This window comes from Homarus americanus, unplaced genomic scaffold, assembly GCF_018991925.1.
Source record: "Homarus americanus isolate GMGI-L3 unplaced genomic scaffold, GMGI_Hamer_2.0 scaffold44960, whole genome shotgun sequence".
Classification (NCBI taxonomy): Eukaryota; Metazoa; Arthropoda; class Malacostraca; order Decapoda; family Nephropidae; genus Homarus; species Homarus americanus.
Window position 1 is genome coordinate 8,422 of NW_024721609.1, and position 20,771 is coordinate 29,192.

Sequence of the window (20,771 nt, forward strand, 5' to 3'; positions counted from 1 at the left end):
ACACACACACACACACACACCCAGAAAAAATCAAATGACTACACAACCTCGACGTTATTGGTTAACATATCAAAAACAGTAACATGATATATGTTAAAATTAAACCATTGGATTATGCCCGTAAATAAAACAAAAATATATATATATACTTATTAATATGCCAGTAAACACATATAAATATAGAGTTATTATACATATATGTACTGTATATAGTTATTCAACAGTTAATACATATTATTATTATAAAGGTTCAAACTTCGCCAGCACTCAAGAGGGTGCGGGGTCAAGGTGGGTTGGGAGGGAGAGTTGCTTTAGGCCCGGGATCCTTGGTGTACGTCGGCTAGGAAAACAAACAACGAATGAAATTTATAGAATAACGTAGACATAGAAACAAATAACTAGAAATAATTATATAAAAAATAAGATAGAAGTGAAAGAAGAAAGAAAGATCGAAATATATAACAACAAGGAAAGTTAAATATTAAATGGTGATATGGAAATAAATAAAATATCATAGAAAATAAAATACAGATTCAATAAAAAACATATCTAACGAAATGAAAATATAAATACTAATAAATAAAAATAATAATACTAAGGAAAAAATACATAACGACAGAAAATACAAAAATAAAGCGAAACATTGAAAAGAAATCAACACTGACTCACTATCGTCCTGGGATTAATATATACAAGCCATATCAATATTTATATATCTCTGTACTGTATAGGAAAAAACCCCATATATACGAGTAATTTATTTAATTACTGGCTTAATAAAAAAAGTTACACTAAATTAAACTTAATTTTTTCTGTAACTTGAATTCGAATTGAATTGAAACAGTTTATTTAGCCTCAGAAAAACACAGATACAGAGTGGATAATAATAAATACATTTAAACATGGCTGAGCCATGGAGAACCTGAGCTGCACCTGGATATATACTATACATTTATCTCAAGGAAGTATTATGTAACATTTAGTATCATCTGGAATAGGGCATAATAACATGGTGGTAATAAGAAATATGTTACCACTATATCACTTCAATATTTATTTATTTTATTATTTATTATTTAGCATTTTTATTTATTTTTTTATTTTTATTATTATTGTGCTTATTTATTTATACATACACACACACACACACACACACACACACACACACACACACACACATATATATACAGCATATATATACAAAAGCACTTAGCACTTTACAGAAACACGTAACACTACTCAAATGTACTAAACTGTATCAAACTGTATTCTAAGCATACTTAACACTACTACATGAGACTCAATGAACAATCTCATCACACTATACTGTACTTCACTGTTAACACTTATCCAAGACACTGAATCGCTCCCCACAGACTACAAAAAACTGTAACTACACTGAACCTAACTGTATTACATCAGTACACTGGAATTGGACTGACAACACCCAATGAAAGCAAGTTGCTGTCGTTTCTATATGAACAGTTGAGGAGAGAGAGAGAGAGAGAGAGAGAGAGAGAGAGAGAGAGAGAGAGAGAGAGAGAGAGAGAGAGTACACACACACACACTCCTGGGTGAAAGATCTCTGGTGGCTCCCAACCTTCTGTCTCCCACACTTCCTTTCATCTCACATTTACCTAAAGGAGGAGGCAGCGAGATAATTAATAACCATTTTGCTACCGATATGACCCTTACCCAGTCTTGACCTCACTCTCCTCCCGGCTTACTTACCTTCCTCCTCCCAGTGTTCAACCACATGAAATCGCCAACAAACCCTCAAATTTAAATCCAAATCCACGACCCCAATTGACCTCCAATCAAAATATACAAGGAGTTGCAGTCGAACTTGCCACCTCTGTTCTATTATTAATGCATCCTCAGACAAAGCAAATGCCCTAAAGAATGGAAACCGCATTTGTCACCCCCATCCCCAAGGTCCCCACCCCAGTCCCCTAACGACCCAGGCCAGCTGCCATTACCCCCATACCCAGTCTACTTTGTGAGGACTTTGTTTTTGAGGCATTTGCCAGAATCTATCAGTCAATTGATCCACAGACAACTTGGCAATATATGATGTCCTCCTCCATCACACTGCTTGGTGAGCTTCCTGGATTTTCTGCACAAACTTGCAGAAATAAGACATCACTGGCCGTTGCCCTGTTGACTTCAGGAAGGCCTTTGACCTTGTGATCACTGCATTACAACAAGGCCATTGCACTAGGCTGCCCACCAACCTGGTCTCACGGCTCACTGATTTCTTGAGTGGACGTCACAGTGAGGTATCAGGCTCGGTCTCCACATTCCCAGGAACCAAGATGGACCACTGTGCTACCTCATCCTGATCAACGATGCTCTATCTGACATTTCTACAGGTGGAAGTATGTGATGACTGCACTGTGGGGTTTCAGGACAACACCGCACCAGACTACTCTAGCTCACAAGGCACCCTGACAGGCTACAGGCATGGACTACGGAGAACAAGGTCACCATCAACCACACCAAAACCGTAGTCATGCACATCAATACTGCCACCACTCCAGTGTGCGCCCCAGCAGTCACAGTGGGTGCCCATCTCCAGCTGGTGCAGTCTGCCAAATTCCTGGGTGTAACTATAGATAAAAAGTTGACTGGAAGGCCCATGTATACAACACAGTCAAGGCAGCCTCGTACCGTCTCTCTACATACACGACAACTTAGGTCACTTGGGACACCCACGCCAGAGCTGAGGACTATCTACAACGCCTTTATTCTCCCCAAACTAACGTATGCGTCACCAGCCTGGTCACCTTCTCACTCAACTCCAACGTCAGCTAGAGAAGGTACAGGAAAAGGCCTGCAGAATCATGCTCGGTGCAGAATACTCAGCTACACCAACGCTCTCTCCACCCTGGAAATGCCATCCTCAGTGACCTCACCACCAAGCACTGGACTACTCCTCCTAAACCACTCCCAGAACCTTCTACTCTCCCTAAACCACCCCAGAACTTACTCCTCCTAAACCACTCCAAGAACCTCCTACCCTCCCTAAACCACTCCCAGAACCTTCTACTCCCCCTAAACCACTCCAAGAACTTCCCACTCCTCCTAAACCACTCCCAGAACCTTCTTACCTCCTCAAACCACTGCAAGAACCTCCTACTCCTCCCTAAACCACCCCCAAAACTTCCCCACCCTCCCTAAACCACTCCAAGAACTTCCTACTCCTCCCTAAACCAACTCCCCAGAACCTTCTACCTCTCCCTAAACCACTACAAGAACTTCCTACTCCTCCCCAAACCACTGCAAGAACTTCCTACCCTCCTAAACCACCTGCAAGAACTTCCTACTCCTCCCTAAACCACTACAAGAACTTCCTACTCCTCCCTAAACCACTACAAGAACTTCCTACCTCCCTAAACCACTGCAAGAACTTCCCTACTCCCCTAAACCACTACAAGAACTTCCTACTCCTCCCTAAACCACTGCAAGAACTTCCTTCTCCCTAAAACCACTCCCAGAACCTTCTACCTCCCAAACCACTCCAAGAACTTCCTACTCCTCCCTAAACCACTCCCAGAAAACCTTCTACTCCTCCCTAAACCACTGCAAGAACCTTACTCCCTAAACCACTCCCAAAACTTCCTACCCTCCCAAACCACTCCAAGAACTTCCTACTCCCTCCCTAAACCACCCCCAGAACCTCTCACCTCTCCCCCTAAACCACTACAAGAACTTCCTACTCTTCCCTAAACCACTCCCCAGAACCTTCTACCTCCCTAAACCACTACAAGAACTTCCCTACTCCTCCCAACCACTCCCAGGACCTTCACCTCCCCTAAACCACTAAAGAACTTCCCTACTCCTTCCTAAACCACTCCCAAACCTACCTCTCCCCTAAACCACCCCAGAACTCCTACTCCTCCCTAAACCACTCCCAGAACCTTCTACCCCTCCCCAACCACTACAAGAACCTTCTACTCCTCCCTAAACCACTCCCCAGAACCTTCTACCCTCCCTAAACCACTAAGAACCCCTACTCCTCCTAAACCCTCCCCAGAACCTTCTACCCTCCTAAACCACTACAAGAACTTCCTACTCCTCCCTAAACCACTGCAAGAACTTCCTACTCCTCCCTAAACCACCCCAGAACCTTTCTACCTCCCTAACCACTACAAGAACTTCCCTACTCCTCCCTAAACCACTCCAAGAACTTCCTACCTCCCTAACCACCCAGAACCTTCTACCTCTCCTTAAACCACTACAAGAACCTTTCACCTCCTCAAACCACTCCCAGGAACCTTCACCTCTCCCTAAACCACTACAAGAAACCTCTCCTACTCCTTCCTAAACCACTCCCCAGAACCCTACCTCCCTAAACCACTCCCAGAACTTCCACTCCTCCCTAAACCACCCCAGAACCTTCTACCCCTCCCTAAACCACTACAAGAACCTTTACCTCCCCTAAACCACTCCCAGAACCTTCTACCCCTCCCTAAACCACTACAAGAACTTACCTCCCTAAACCACTCCCCAGACCTTCCTACTCCTCCCTAAACCACTCCCAGAACCTTCTACTCCTCCCTAAACCACTACAAGAACTTCCTACTCCTCCCTAAACCACTCCCAGAACCTCCTCTACTCCTCCCTAAACCACTACAAGAACTTCCTACTCCTCCCTAAACCACTCCCAGAACCTTCTACCCCTCCCTAAACCACTACAAGAACTTCCTACTCCTCCTAAACCACTCCCAGAACCTTCTACCCTCCCTAAACCACTACAAGAACTTCCTACCTCCTAAACCACTCCCAGACCTTCCTACTCCTCCCTAAACCACTCCCAGAACCTTCTACCCTCCCTAAACCACTACAAGAACTTCCTACTCCTCCCTAAACCACTCCCAGACCTTCCTACCTCCTTGCCACTCCCAGACCTTCCTCTCCTCCCTAGCCACTCCCAGAACCTTCTACCTCTCCCTTAAGCCACTCCCAGAACCTTCTACCTCTCCCTAGCCACCCCAGAACCTTCTACCTCTCCCTAAGCCACTCTCATCGTTCCCCAATTCCCTAATCCCCATATACCCCCCGTAACGCCCCCCTCCCTCTCCTCACACGCTCCCAACGTCCCTCCCCTCACTCACTTCCCTAAATCAAGCTTTTAAAAAACAAACCAGCCGCCACTTACGCCAAGAGGGGTGAGGGAGGTGATTTTCTTCTCATTAAACTGAAGAAGTCTCTCTATCTCCTCGTCAGGGTGGGTAAGGCAGGAGGTGTCGGTGGACGAGGCGTGGGAAGAGGCGACCGAATCCCTGCCGGAAGTCCTGCCCAAGGTGCCACCAACCAGAGGGGAGGGGGACCCACTCTTCTGCCCCAACACACCTTCTTCCACCCCACATGACGTTGGCTCGTCTGAAACACGAAGACACACGTTAGGAGAACATTGGAACGAGAATAATAATAATAATAATAATAATAATCGATACAAAACAGACACCATTTAATCATAAAAAAATAATATATATATATATATATATATATATATATATATATATATATATATATATATATATATATATATATATATATATATATATATATTCCATACTGCTTAAGAACAACATTAATAATACACAATAAAATAATAAAATAATGATATAAAATAACCACAAAAAATAACTTTGATCCAAATTGTTACAAAATACTGAAGAAAAAATCGTTATTCAGGTACAAAAATATTAATATAATACTCGCAAAATGAATATAAAGAAATGATTTTATTTACCTCAATAGATCAATTAAACCTTAACCTAACCTAACCTTTCGTAACCTAACTGAAGTATATTGACATTGACCTAGAGAGAGAGAGAGAGAGAGAGAGAGAGAGAGAGATAAACTAGAGAAAGAAAGAGAATCATGGGGACAGCTGGGAAATTACTAATAATAATAATAATTAATGGTTTATTGAAAGAGCTTGGCAGCCAGAAGGCTGAAAATATACAGTTACATAATTCGGGAATGGGTTTCGAATTACAAATAATATACAAATAAGCGGCGGGGGGGGGGGGGATCGCTAGGTGAACAGGTGAACTCTCAACATAAGAACATAAGAATGGAGGAAACTGCAGCTGGCCTATTGACCCATACTGGGCAGTCCCGTTTACACCCAATCCCTATTGCTCATATAAGCATCCAACCTATGTTTGAAGCTATCCACCGTATTCGAGTTAATGATGATATTTGGTAACTTGTTCCATTCATCCACTACTCTGTTTCCAAACCAGTGTTTACCTATTTCACGCCGAAATCTAAATTTGTCTAATTTAAAACCATTGTTACGAGTTCGCTCCTGGTTGGATAGTTTGAGTACCTTTGTAATGTCCCCTTTGTTTAACCCAGACTTCCATTTATACACCTCTATCATGTCGCCCCTCGCTCTACGTCTCTCGAGGGAGTGCAAATTAAAATGCTTTACCCTGTCTCTGTATTCAAGGTTCCCAATGCCCGGGATTAGTCTTGTCATTCTCCTCTGGATTCTTTCCAAGGATTCTATATCCATTCTGTAATACGGTGACCAGAACTGAACTGCGTAATCCAGGTGAGGTCTCACAAGCGCTAGATATAATTTTAAGATGACCTCGCTAGTCTTGTAACTAACACTCCTTTGTATGAACCCAAGTACTTTATTAGCCTTGTTACGAGCAAAAACACATTGTTTACTTGACTTAAGATTCCTACTTATCATTACTCCTAAATCTCTCTCGCAGTCGGATTTCTCTATGGCATCGTTGTTCATCTAGTAACTGGTTTCCCTGTTTACATCTCCTATACTGAGTACTTTACATTTGTCCACAGTGAATTTCATCTGCCATTTTTCCGACCATTCGAAAAATTTGTTTAGATCTTCCTGTAGTTTTGCGGAGTCCTCGTCAGATTTAATAACACGTCCTATTTTAGTGTCATCAGCAAATTTACTTATGTTGCTGTCTATGCCGATATCTATGTTGTTTCTGTATATAATAAATAATAACGGTCCAAGTACTGAGCCTTGGAGAACTCCACTAGTGACGATGCTCCAATGCGATTTAGTGCCGTTTATGGTCACTCGCTGTTTCCTGTCCTGTAACCACGCCCTAATCCATTTAAGGATGTCACCTTTGATGCCATGCGCTTCTACCTTTCTAATTAGTCTTTCGTGGGCGACTCTGTCGAAGGCTTTGCTAAAGTCGAGATATACCACATCATAATTGTGCCCCTCGTCCACCGATTCGAAAACTGATGAAAAGAATGTCAATAGATTAATCAGACATGAATGTCCGCTTGTGAAGCCATGCTGGGAATCATTGATCAATCGGTGCTTCTCCAGGTGATTTCGAATAGAGTTTGAAATGATTGCTTCCAGTAATTTGCCTACTATTGATGTTAGACTGATTGGGCGGTAATAAGAGGATAGTGATCTATCCCTCTTCTTGAAAATCGGTATTACATTCGCTATCCTCCAGGATTCTGGTACTAGACCTGTTTTTAAGGACATGTTAAACAACTTTGCTAAGGGCATACTAAGCTCTTCCTTACATTCCTTTAATACTCTGGCAAATATCTCATCGGGACCAGGTGACTTATTAGGCTTTAGTTTGTCTATTTGCTTACTAACATCGTTACTAGTCGGTGCCCCGGGTATCTGTTTAAATTTTCGGTGGTGAAAACTATTGAAAAATATTTATTCAAATTATTGCTCATTTCTCTGTCGTTATCAGTGAGCTCGCCGGAGTCTGACCGTATTGGTCCAATCTTTTCTCGTGTTTTAGTTTGATACATTTGGTAGAATCCTTTGGGGTTTGTCTTTGCCTCCCTTGCTATCCTTACCTCATTATTCCTCTTGGCTTTCCTTATCTCGGTTTTAACCCTCCTCGCCAATACCCTATAATAATCCCGGAGGTAAATTTCGCCACGATTTATCCTTCTACCTATAGCCTTCCTTTGGCCAATGATGTTCTTTAAATAATTATTTATCCACTTAGGGTCATTGTTGTCTGATCTGATTTTTTGTATGGTATGTTCTGCCTTTGTGCATTAAGTAACTCATTATTTAAATTGTCGTGGAACTCGGCAATCTCAGATCTCGTTATCAGGTCGGTGTCATCTGTCAGGTTCACGGCCAAGCGCGACACCCCCTCTGTCAGCTGCCTCTTTAAACTGTCAAAGTTTGCCCTTCTGAAATCTGGTACTTCAGTGGAATTTTCCTTATGTCTGCCCTGAAAATCTAACTGGAATCTAATTTCTTTGTGATCGCTGTTTGCAAGTTCGTTCCCTACCTAGACATTGCTAATAAGGTTTTCTCTGTTCAACAGAACTAAATCGAGTATATTATTACCCCGGGTGGGTTCGGTTATATGTTGACTTAGAAAACAGTCCTGGATCGTCTCGAGAAAATCCTCTGATTCTGAGTTACCTGTAAGGTCAGTCCAATCTACTTGGCCAAGGTTAAAGTCGCCTACTATACAGACTTTGTTGTGTATGGAAGCCCTGTGCATTTCATCCCAGATAAGTCGCTCATTGACGCTATCAAGATTGGGAGGTCTATATATTACTCCTGTGATTAATTTTTCCCTACCGTCGATTAATTCTATCCAAATTGTTTCTGTATTCCGCTCAGTTTTTATTTCCTTATTTATTTCACACTTCAGATTATCCCTGACATAGTTAGTCTCAAGTGAACAAGGTGAGAGGAGGGAAGGCTGGTGGGAGGGTCGGGGTGTTCTCGTCAAGCAGGTACCATAATGAACACCAGTGAGCACCATCTTCTCACCCCCTCCCCCTCCACACACACAGTTTCATCCCAAGGTAAATATGCTCAGTGTGGGTTAGTCAGGGGCTCACGGGGTATATTCCTACGGAGCTTAAGCTGGGATTAAGCCCCTCTCTCTCTCTCTCTCTCTCTCTCTCTCTCTCTCTTGTCTTATTTTATTGCTTCTTTACAGTGAGAAAAGATATGAGAGACAGAGCAGCCGCACTCTAATCACACCCTAATCGTCAGGTAGTTTAGCCAGCCAATCACAAGGAGGAAAGATGCGGCAGATAATATAAACGAATGTGTGGGTCGTCCTCGTTAGCTCTGATTAATAAGGTCACACACACACGGAGGAACCACCAGCGAGACAAGACGTGCCCTGATGGCGCTCCCAGTTTGAGCAGCCAGACCGAGTCTGTTTGGACCTCCCCCCCGCTATATCCCAACGCCCTACCAGCCTTACTACACCGGGATTTATTCAGCAAAACATTCAAGTGATCAGTGAACGATTGACTACCAAACAGTGTACCTATAGTGCACTCCAAGGAAAAGCACAAACACACAGCAGTGTAATATTGAGTGTGGCTGGATCTGACCTAACCTGACCTGAACCTCACGGCTTCACCTGACCTAACCTGAAGGATGGAGCCTACCTGCATTGCCCCAAGCTACTATCCTGGTCACGTGTACACACACCTGCCCAACCGCATCCAGCCCATACGAGCACGAACTGATTGTTATAAGAACGGCCCAGTCTCAACCATTGTAAAAGTTATCAACATCTAATTATTATATATCATATTTGTATCACTTATGTTACCTGTATATCATTTGTAAATCAAGACACCCATTCCCCAATTATGTAATTGCATATTTTCAGCCTTCCGACTGCCATGCTCTTTTAATAAACCGTTAATTATTATTATTATTATTATTATTATTATACACACAGACACACACACACACACACACAGCTCCTGACTTATATACTGTACAGCCCTGTAAATGTATTGAACGTATTTTATTATGTCAAAATCACATGTAAGTTTGTATATTTTCACCCACCGACTGCAACTCTATTAATAAACCGTTTATTATTATTATTATTATTATTATTATTATTATTATTATTATTACACACACACACACACACACCACAATGGCCAGGCCAACAAGTTCGGGCACACAGCCAAAATGGCGACGTAATTAGCCACCACAGCGTAATAAACCACCAAAAAAACAGGGCAGTAAATTAAACCAGTTTTTCCTTTCGAGGGTAGAGAAAAACCTCAAATAGCTTCCCACAGCTCATATTGAACAGATAAATCCACAGGTCATATTGAACAGCAAAGTCAGCTAAGACAGGGGATCCAAACTTCCCCAGCCACACCGGGTCGAACCATCAAGGCAGGTGTTTCGAAAGTCCAGTCAGTAATTCCCACCAGCGAGGAGGTTCAAAGGTCCAAGTCGAAGCTTCAATCGCACTCAGTCAAAAACCCCAACATGGGGATTCGAGGCTCCAATTACGTTGATTTGAACCATTTTGTCGAGTCTTTTAACTCTTTCCAAGCACCGAATCAGTATCGCTTCTTCCTCTTTCAAAGTTTTTCTCTCTCTGTAGTCTTTATCTATCTACTGTATGTCTGTCTGTGTCTGTCTGTTTGTCTGTGTCTGTCTCGCTACATTGTTAATAGAGCATTGTGGGCACTGACAGACAACCCACTTGCGGCGGGAATGCAAGAAGCAATAATAATAAGTTTGTGATGGATTCTCTCTCTCTCTCTCTCTCTCTCTCTCTCTCTCTCTCTCTCGTGTGTGTGTGTGTGTTCAACCTCTACCCTCCCTCACCCCTCTTCCCTCCCCCACCTCCGTCTCTACCTCCTTCGATCTCTCGCCAACCTTCTCTCTTCCTTTCCCCTGTCCCCTCCTTCTCCTCTCTCCTCCCCCTCCTCCTCCCTCCCCCCCTCTGTCTGTATTAGCTTCGATCTCTCTCCAAAATTCTCTCTTCCTCCTCCTCTTCCTCCTCTTCAGTGTTGACTCAAGAGGTGTTCACAGCTAAGGAAGAGAGTCCAATGCAACTCGTGGAAGCTTGTCTGAATGTTTTAGTGAAGGAAGGAAGGAAGGAAGGAAGGAAGGAAGATGCAGAAGGGTAACTTTGATGTTTACAGACAACAACTACCATTAGATACCACTGTAACTACCACCACTCTACCTGATTAGAAACCAATACAAGAGGTTTCTGTTTTTAAAAGTTCGTAAGCTTGGATTACATGAAGATTAGACACCCCAGTTTATTTCACATGATGATTAGACACAACTCAGGTGAAATAAACTAGGGTGTCTAATCTTCAGGTGAACCATAAATATTTTTCCTCCCTAAACAGTATCTTGTGAGCCAATCCAATTTGCCTCACTTAAGCTACGACACCAAGACGAATTTCCAAAGACTTAAAAGAAACATTTCCCAAACCTAACCTAACCAAACGTAACGTAACCTAACCTAACCTAACCAAACCAAACCAAACCTAACTTAACGAAACCAAACCTAACCTAACCTAACCTAACCTAACCTAACCTAACCAAACCTAACCTAACCTAACCAAACCTAACCTAACCTAACCAAACCTAACCTAACCTAACCTATTACAAAAATGTCGGTTAAAATTGCACTGTGACTCTACCGTAAATAACAGTTTGACTCTTGATGTTTAGTGAAAATATTTACGTAAGAAATATTTAGATTTCAACACCTAGATTTGCTCGTTTCCACGTGGTTCTTAAGTACAGTAATTAGGTTAGGTTTAGGTTTATGTTAGGTTTAGGTTAGGTTAAAGATAAATTCTCACACCTACAGTTAAAACAGGTATACGAAATGCAACGTAGGAACCTTTGTGACTCCAGGCGGGAAGCGAATTCCAATTCTTATGTTAAATTGGATTTGAGGTTTACGTAACATTTGCCAATTTACTGTGTGAGCCAACTGTTGGGTGGAAGGAGGGAAGAGGTGGAGGAGGATGCACAGGGAAGAACGAGGGAAGGGTGAAAAAGAGAAGAGAAGAGGAGAGAGAGAGAGACAGAGAGAGATAGAGAGAGTGTGTGTAAATATCAACTCGTGGACAAGACAAATGTAGCGGCCTTGTTGACATCTCCACTAAACCAACACACCCCCGTCTCTCTCTCATTCCCTTGGTTATCCGGACAATGGTTAATCTGGAGTCTACGTTATCCGGACTATGGTTAATCTGGAGTCACAGTTATCCGGACAATGGTTAATCTGGATCTAAGTTATCCGGACTATGGTTAATCTGGAGTCACAGTTATCCGGACTATGGTTAATCTGGAGTCTAAGTTATCCGGACTATGGTTAATCTGGAGTCAAAGTTATCCGGACTATGGTTAATCTGGAGTCACAGTTATCCGGACAATGGCTAATCTGGAGTCTAAATTATCCGGAGTCTATCCAGAGTCCGGTTAATCCAAAGTCTCCAGAGATTGAGATATTAACCAGAACACGAGATATCTAGTGCGTGAAACATTTACCCCGAGACATTAACCACGACATGAGACTAACTGGGCCGTGAGACTTTAACCGGGACAAAACACATTAATCGGGGCGTGACATTAACCAGGCTACCGGATGATAGGCCGTACGGATGATTGGATGAGGGAGTTTAGGGTGTACGAGAGAGAGAGAGAAGAAAAGGAGGCAAGGGGAATATTCTGGGATCTCTCTCTCTGACAATGACAAGACGGGTGCGCCAACCTGGGAACACACACACACACACACACACACACACACACACACACACACACACAGTATATTGTTTATCTGTCTGTTAGTGTGAATGTATGGTTGTCTGTCCGTATGCAACACAGCATCATGTATAACAACCTCAGTGACCGTTCTACCTGTGTGTGTGTGTGTGTGTGTGTGTGTGCATAACCCAATTGTTTACAGACAGGATAACTCGTGTCTTTTACCTCTAATAGTGAACTTTGTCAGATCAAACTAGCGCCAGTAGAAAAACATACACCTATGAGATTAGTGTTGTAAATGTAAGATTGTATTATCGCCTCAGGGACTATATGTGTCATCAGTTCTCTGTGATGGAAGCTTTGGTCTTGGCGGGAGGTGTAATGATTGAATATCAGACCATAGCTTACAGCCCAGAGAAGTTCAACACATATTACAGTGAGTGTGTAGACCTCTGGTACCACCACATACTAGGTTGACACACCCCTGGTCAAGGCCCAAGGGACATGATCTCGTTCGCTAATTACTTGAATTAGCAGGGGACCTGACCTACAACCACACCTCCAAGACAAACCTGGGCATGACCACACCTGAACACAGCTGTCCAGATCCAACCAGTTTAGTGTTAATTGGCAGAGGTCAAACGCCCTGAAGCCCCATATAAAGGGCCTGCAGTCCTGCCCACGGGCATTCCTCATTCGAAATTCGGCTGATTGTCATTCTGTCACTCTGGTCATTCTCTTTCCCGTCCAGGTCGTCATTCTGTTCACTCCCACAGAATCACGCTCCTCCCCTCCCCAGGTCGGGAGGGGGACTCTCCGACCAGACCCCTGGCGTCACCAGCTAAGCAGAGTTTCCCATAGGAGGCAGCCCAGCCAGACACCCATTGGGCCTCCGTCAGGTCAAATGTGAGTCTTGTCAGAACTATCCCAAGGGTGAGTTGCCTACTGTGGGAGGTGTATTCCTTTCATGTTTATGTCCGAGTCAGTGTCAAGTAACGTAAAAATAATGTGCTAAGAACTCCGATATAATATTGATGTGTCCGTGTCATTGAGTGAATTAATAAATAGTTGTATCGAAGTGGTGTTTAACAAGTTGTCCCTTAAGAACGTACTACATGATACATAATAGATGTGTATTGACATATGAGGTAAGATAAGTGTATTGACTGTGTAAAAAACTAACCGGCCAGCTACCAGTTTTCCTCTCTTTACATTCCTTCTACTATAAATATTCTACCTATATGTAATATCCTCTTTTGGTGAGTTTTGTCTCATTCCACTCTTCTTCCTCCTCCTCTTCCTCTTATACTACCCACACCTTCCTCCTCGTCAGTAATGGCAAGTGCTACTTGTGAACAAGGCTGTGCCCTTCTGAGGGTTGAGTTGGAGAGGGCCAAGGAAGATATCTTGAAATTAAAAGAAGAGATAGCAAGGATGAAGGAAGAAACGAGGCAAGGAAAGCCGGTGAATGACGAAAATTCAGGCGAATGGAAGGTTGTGAGAGGGACAACCAAACTAGTAGTGAAAAACACACCAAGGATACGACAACGACAACAGCAGCTAAGTGTACCAACTCTTTCAGTCCCTTGGTAGATGAATTGGAGGTTAGTATAGTCAGGGACAAGGCTGACAAGGAAGGTAAGAAAATCTTGATTGTTGGCGACTCACAGGTACGGTACATGGACAGAGCTTTTTGCGGTAAAGATAAAAATAGGATGAGGGTGTGTTTGCCAGGAGCTGGGGTGAGGGATATAGTTGACAAGATGGACAATATCTTGTCTGGTAATGGGAACAAACCCATCATCTGCCTTAGTGCAGGAGGCAATGATATTGGCCGGTGTAGGAGTGAGGAGCTTCTTGATAAGTTCAAGACAGCTATAGAACGTGTTAGGTCTAAGGGAGGGATCCCTATCATATGTGGTGTCCTGCCTAAAAGGAGAGTTGGAAATGAATGGTTGTCAAGGGCAGTTGGTGTCAACGGCCGTATTGACAGATATTGCAAGTCAATATCAGTCCCATTCATTGACAACTGGGACAACTTCAACGGCAGAAGGGACCTTTATTCTAGGGATGGGGTGCATCTGTCTAGGGAAGGAGTGGCTACCCAGGCTGGGATTCTCGAAAGGGCAGTCCAAAAGATGTCGAAGTCTTTAAACTGCTAGGGGAACATGTGAGCACGGGGGTGGAGGAGACTGCAGTGGGAGCGGGTAAACAAAGCGAAAGGTTACAGGGAAATAGTGTTAGGAATGATGACAAAACTAAATTAGACATTGAGTTAAAACCTAAATGCGGCAAAGGGAGGACTCAGAACACGACTAACTTAAATGTCTACTTCGCGAACAGTAGAAGTATGAGAAACAAAATGGATGATATTAGGGCCTTGGTATGTACCGAGAAAATCTATATAATAGCCTTCACTGAAACATGGATCAACCTAGACTCACGTGAGTTACCTGTCGAATACCAAATTGCAGGTTACAAATTATTCCATACCGATAGGCAGATTAGGAAAGGAAGCAGAGTAGCAATCTATGTCAGGGATAATCTGAAGTGTGAAATAAATAAGGAAACAAAAACTGAGCGGAATACAGAAACAATTTGGATAGAATTAATCGACGGTAGGATAAATTAATCACAGGAGTAATATATAGACCTCTCAATCTTGATAGAGTCAAAGAGCGACTTATCTGGGATGAAATGCGCAGGGCTTCCATACACAACAAAGTCTGTATAGTAGGCGACTTTAACCTTGGCCAAGTAGATTGGACTGACCTTACAGGTAACTCAGAATCAGAGGATTTTCTCGAGACGATCCAGGACTGTTTCCTAAATCAACATATAACCGAACCCACCCGGGGTAATAATATACTCGATTTAGTTATGTCAAACAGAGAAAACCTCATTAGCAATGTCGAGGTAGGGAACGAACTTGCAAACAGCAATCACAAAGAAATTAGATTCCAGTTAGATTTTCAGGGCAGACGTAAGGAAAATTCCACAAAAGTCCCAGATTTCAGAAGGGCAAACTTTGATAGTTTAAAGAGGCAGTTGAGAGAAGGGGCATCACGCTTGAGAGTGAACTACATGGACCTGACGATTGAAACCGACCTCATAACGAGATCTGAGGTTGCCGAGTTCCACGACAATTTAACTAATGAGTTACTTAATGCACAAAGGCAGAAAATACCATACATAAAACTCAGATCAAGCAACAATGACCCTAAATGGATAAATAATTATTTAAAGAACATTATTGGTCAAAGGAAGGCTATAGATAGGAGGATATCTCGAGGCGAAATTTACCTCCGGGATTATTATAAGGTATTGGCCGGTAGGGTTAAGACCGAGATAAGGAAAGCAAAGAGAAATAATGAGCTGAGGATAGCAAGGGAGGCGAAGACAAACCCCAAGGGATTCTATCAAATGTATCAAACTAAAACACGAGAAAAGATTGGGCCAATACAGTCAGATACCGGCGAGCTAACTGATAACGATGGAGAAATGAGCAATAATCTGAATAAATATTTTTCAACAGTTTTCACCACCGAAAATTTAAACATGATACCCGAGGCCCCGGCTCTATTCAGAGATAGTGAAGCAAACAAATTAAGCGAGATAGTAGTGACTAGTAACGATGTTAGTAAGCAAATAGACAAACTAAAGCCTAATAAGTCACCTGGTCCCGATGAGATACTTACCAGAGTATTAAGGGAATGTAATGAAGAGCTTAGTATGCCCTTAGCAAAGTTGTTTAATATGTCCTTAAAAACAGGTGTAGTACCAGAATCCTGGAGGATAGCAAATGTAATACTGATTTTCAAGAAGGGGGATAGATCACTATCCTCTAACTACAATCCAATCAGTCTAACATCAGATGTAGGCAAATTACTGGAAGCAATCATTTCAAACTCTATTCGAAATCACCTGGAGAAGCACCGATTGATCAATGATTCCCAGCATGGCTTCACAAGCGGACATTCATGTCTGATTAATCTATTAACATTCTTTTCATCAGTTTTCGAATCGGTGGACGAGGGGCACAATTATGATGTGGTATATCTCGACTTTAGCAAAGCCTTCGACAGAGTCGCCCACGAAAGACTAATAAGAAAGGTAGAAGCACATGGCATTAAAGGTAATATTCTAAAATAGATTAGGGCATGGTTACAGGACAGGGAACAGCGAGTGAGCATTAACGGCACTAAATCCCATTGGAGCAACGTCACTAGTGGAGTTCCCCAAGGCTCAGACTTGGACCATTACTATTTATTATATACATAAACGACATAGATATCGGCAAAGACAGCAACATAAGTAAATTTGCTGATGACACTAAAATAGGACATGTAATTAAATCTGACGAGGACTCCGCAAAACTACAGGAAGATCTAAAAAAAAATTTTGAATGGTCGGAAAAATGGCAAATGAAATTCAATGTGGACAAATGTAGAGTACTCAGTATAGGAGATGTAAACAGGGAAACCAGTTCCCAGATGAACAACGATGCCATAGAGAAATCCGACTGCGAGAGAGATTTAGGAGTAATGATAAGTAGGAATCTTAAGCCAAGTAAACAATGTGTTTTTGCTCATAACAAGGCTAATAAAGTACTTGGGTTCATACAAAGGAGTGTTAGTTACAAGACTAGCGAGGTCATCCTAAAACTGTATCTTTGGGCTTGTGAGACCTCACCTGGATGACGCAGTTCAGTTCTGGTCACCGTATTACAGAATGGATATAGAATCCTTGGAAAGAATCCAGAGGAGAATGACAAGACTAATCCCGGGCATTAGGAACCTTGAGTACAGAGACAGGGTAAAGCATCTTAATCTGCACTCCCTCGAGAGACGTAGAGTGAGGGGCGACATGATAGAGGTGTATAAATGGAAGTCAGGGCTAAACAAAGGGGACATTACAAAGGTACTCAAACTATCCAACCAGGAGCGAACTCGTAACAATGGTTTTAAATTAGACAAATTTAGATTTAGGCGCGAAATAGGTAAACACTGGTTTGGAAACAGAGTAGTGGATGAATGGAACAAGTTACCAAATATCATCATTAACTCGAATACGCTGGATAGCTTCAAACATAGGTTGGATGCTCATTTGAGCAATAGGGGTTGAGTGTAAACGGGACTGCCCAGTATGGGCCAATAGGCCCGCTGCAGTTTCCTCCATTCTTATGTTCTTATGTTCTCCCTCCTTCCTCCTCCTCTTCCACTTCCTGCTCCCTCCTCCTCTTACACTACCCCCTCCCTCTTCTTCCACTACACTTTCCTTCCTCCTCCCCCTCCTTACTCTTACCCCTGTATATATATATATATATATACTGTCAATGAATATGATGCATCTCATGGTGGACGAACCTCTGTCCTGCGTGGCAGTGAGAAGTGATACCACCCTCAGTGTCAAGACCTGACGGAATTACTCAGAATAGGCAAACTGTACTACAAGCTCTGCCAATAAATTTATTAAACTAAAAAAAATCCTTCCTCCTCCTCCCCCTCTTCTTCCCCCTCCTCGTCCCAGAATCTACACCACAATATTCAGGACCGGCCTCAGTGCCAGGGATTTTAGGCAGAGTCGGACGCGGGAGAGGGAACAGCATTACACACGAGGACAGGCGGCGTGGGCGAGTTTAAACCCTTGAGGACGATGACTTGACCCCTTGAGTACGATGACTTGACCCAGTGAGTACGATGACTCGACCCCTTGAGTACGATGACTTGACCCTTGAATACGATAACTTGACCCCTTGAGTACGATGATTTAATCCCTTGAATACGATGACTTAACCCCGTGAGTACGATGACTCGACCCCTCGAGTACGATGACTTTACCCTTGAATACGATGACTTGGCCCCTTGAGTACGATGACAACCCCTTGAGTACGATGACTTGACCCCTTGAGTATGATGATTAAATTCCTTGAGTACGATGACTTAACCCCGTGAGTACGATGACTTAAAGACTTCTGGTGGCTAGTATTTATCCTAACCTAACTTAAACTAACCTAACCTAACGTTCTGCATCCTAACCTGATCTAATGCTAAACCCAACCTAACCTAATTTAATGATAACCTAACCAAACTTTACTTAATCCAGGTAAAGTTAGAGTGTTTAATAATTAGGTAAAATAAGCTGAAGTGTCTAACCTCCTCTCTCTCGTATCACAAGGACGTGGCACCAACACGAGACATTAATCTCTCATACACTTGACAGGAGGAGACCGTACGATACTTCTTCCGTCACAGCACGTCACTAAACGGAAGGTAAGCCCTGACTACCGACGATTCACCCTGGTATCACGTCCGTATCAGCTGGTTGACGGCCGAGAGAGAGAGAGAGAGAGAGAGAGAGAGATTTATTTCACCTGATAATTCAATAAACGCCCCTACTAACCTAACCTAACCTAACCTAATCCAACCTAACCTAACCTAACCAACCTAACCCCCTAAGGTAACATTATGGTGTTTAATCATCAGGTGAAATAACTGAGGTGCTCAAACTCACACACACACACACACACACACACACACACACACACAAACAGGAAATACACATATCTCACGGGGCAAAAAAAAACGTAACAATAGAACGATACAGACAGACACACAAACAGAGGCAATACACACAGTTAAAAACACTCGGTAAAATAAGGATTAATTAGAAGAACAAACAGAGAAAAGAGAGCAAAACAAAAGCGAAAGGAAGAAAAACAAGAGACGTTAAAACAGACAAAAAATAATTATATCAACATAATCACCTCCACCCCCCACACCCCCACCCCCACATACCTTGATCCCACACCGCCACAAGGAGGAGAGCAATTTGCATATATTACCACATTATTACCTTACGATCTAGTTAACACTGTACCGATCTAGTTAGTTACCTGTACCGATCATACACACAAAACTTAAGCCGATCTATTTATAATACCTGTACCATTCTGAGTTAAGTTACCTGTACCGATCTGTTTAAAGTTACCTGTACCGATCTAGTTTAAGTTACCTGTACCGATCTGGTTAAGTTACCTGTACCGATCTATTTAAGTTATCTGTACCGGAAATCTGTTATATTTTATAACACCGATCTAGTTAAGTTACCTGTACCGATCTATTTATGTTACCTGTACCGATCTGGTTAAGTTACCTGTGCCGATCTATTTATATTACCTGTACCGATCTGGTTAAGTTACCTGTACCGATCTATTTATGTTATCTGTACCGATCTATTTATTACCTGTACCGATCTGGATTAAGTTACCTGTACCGATCTATTTTATGTTACCTGCCGATCTAGTTAAGTTACCTGTACCGTCTATTTATATTACCTGCCGATCTATTTATGTTACCTGTACCGATCTATTTATGTTACCTGTACCGATCTATTTATGTTACCTGTACCGATCTATTTATGTTACCTGTACCGATCTATTTATGTTACCTGTACCGATCTATTTATGTTACCTGTACCGATCTATTTATGTTACCTGTACCGATCTATTTATGTTACCTGTACCGATCTATTTATGTTACCTGTACCGATCTATTTATATTACCTGTACCGATCTATTTATGTTACCTGTACCGATCTATTTAAGTTACCTGTACCGATCTATTTATGTTATCTGTACCGATCTATTTAAGTTACCTGTACCGATCTATTTTATGTTACCTGTACCGATCTATTTATGTTACCTGTGCCGATCTATTTATGTTATCTGTGCAAATCTGTTTATGTGTTATCTGTACCGATCTACTCTATTTAAGTTACCTGTACCGATCTATTTATGTTATCTGTACCGATCTGTTTAAGTTACCTGTACCGATCTATTTATGTTACCTGTACCGATCTATTTAAGTTACCTGTACCGATCTATTTATGTTACCTGTACCACGATCTATTTATGTTACCTGTACCGATCTATTTAAGTTACCTGTACCGATCTGTTTATGTTATCTTACCGATCTATTTAAGTTACCTGTACCGATCTATTTATGTTACCTGTACCGATCTATTTATGTTATCTGTACCGATCTATTTATGTTATCTGTACCGATCTGTTTGTCTCCTTACGATCTGTTTAAGTTACCTGTATAGATCTATTTACATGTTATCTTATTGCCGATCTATTTAGAAGTTACCTGTACTTGATCTATTTATTTACCTGTACCGATCTGTTTATGTTACCTGTACCGATCTATTTATGTTATCTGTACCAGTCTATTTATGTTACCTGTGCCGA

General features: G+C 42.2%; 1 protein-coding gene across 1 annotated transcript in view; it reads right to left on the bottom strand.

The window, feature by feature from the left end:
• Positions 1-263: 263 nt before the first annotated feature.
• Positions 264-20,771, bottom strand: part of LOC121861768 — a 46,022-nt gene continuing 25,514 nt past the window's right edge. Inside the window, exons 2-3 of the mRNA XM_042359655.1 lie at positions 5,162-5,385; positions 264-340 (exon numbers count right to left, since the gene is read on the bottom strand). Of these exons, the coding sequence (XP_042215589.1) occupies positions 284-340; positions 5,162-5,385 (281 nt within the window). The 3' untranslated portion in view covers positions 264-283. The remainder of the gene's footprint in view (positions 341-5,161; positions 5,386-20,771) is intronic.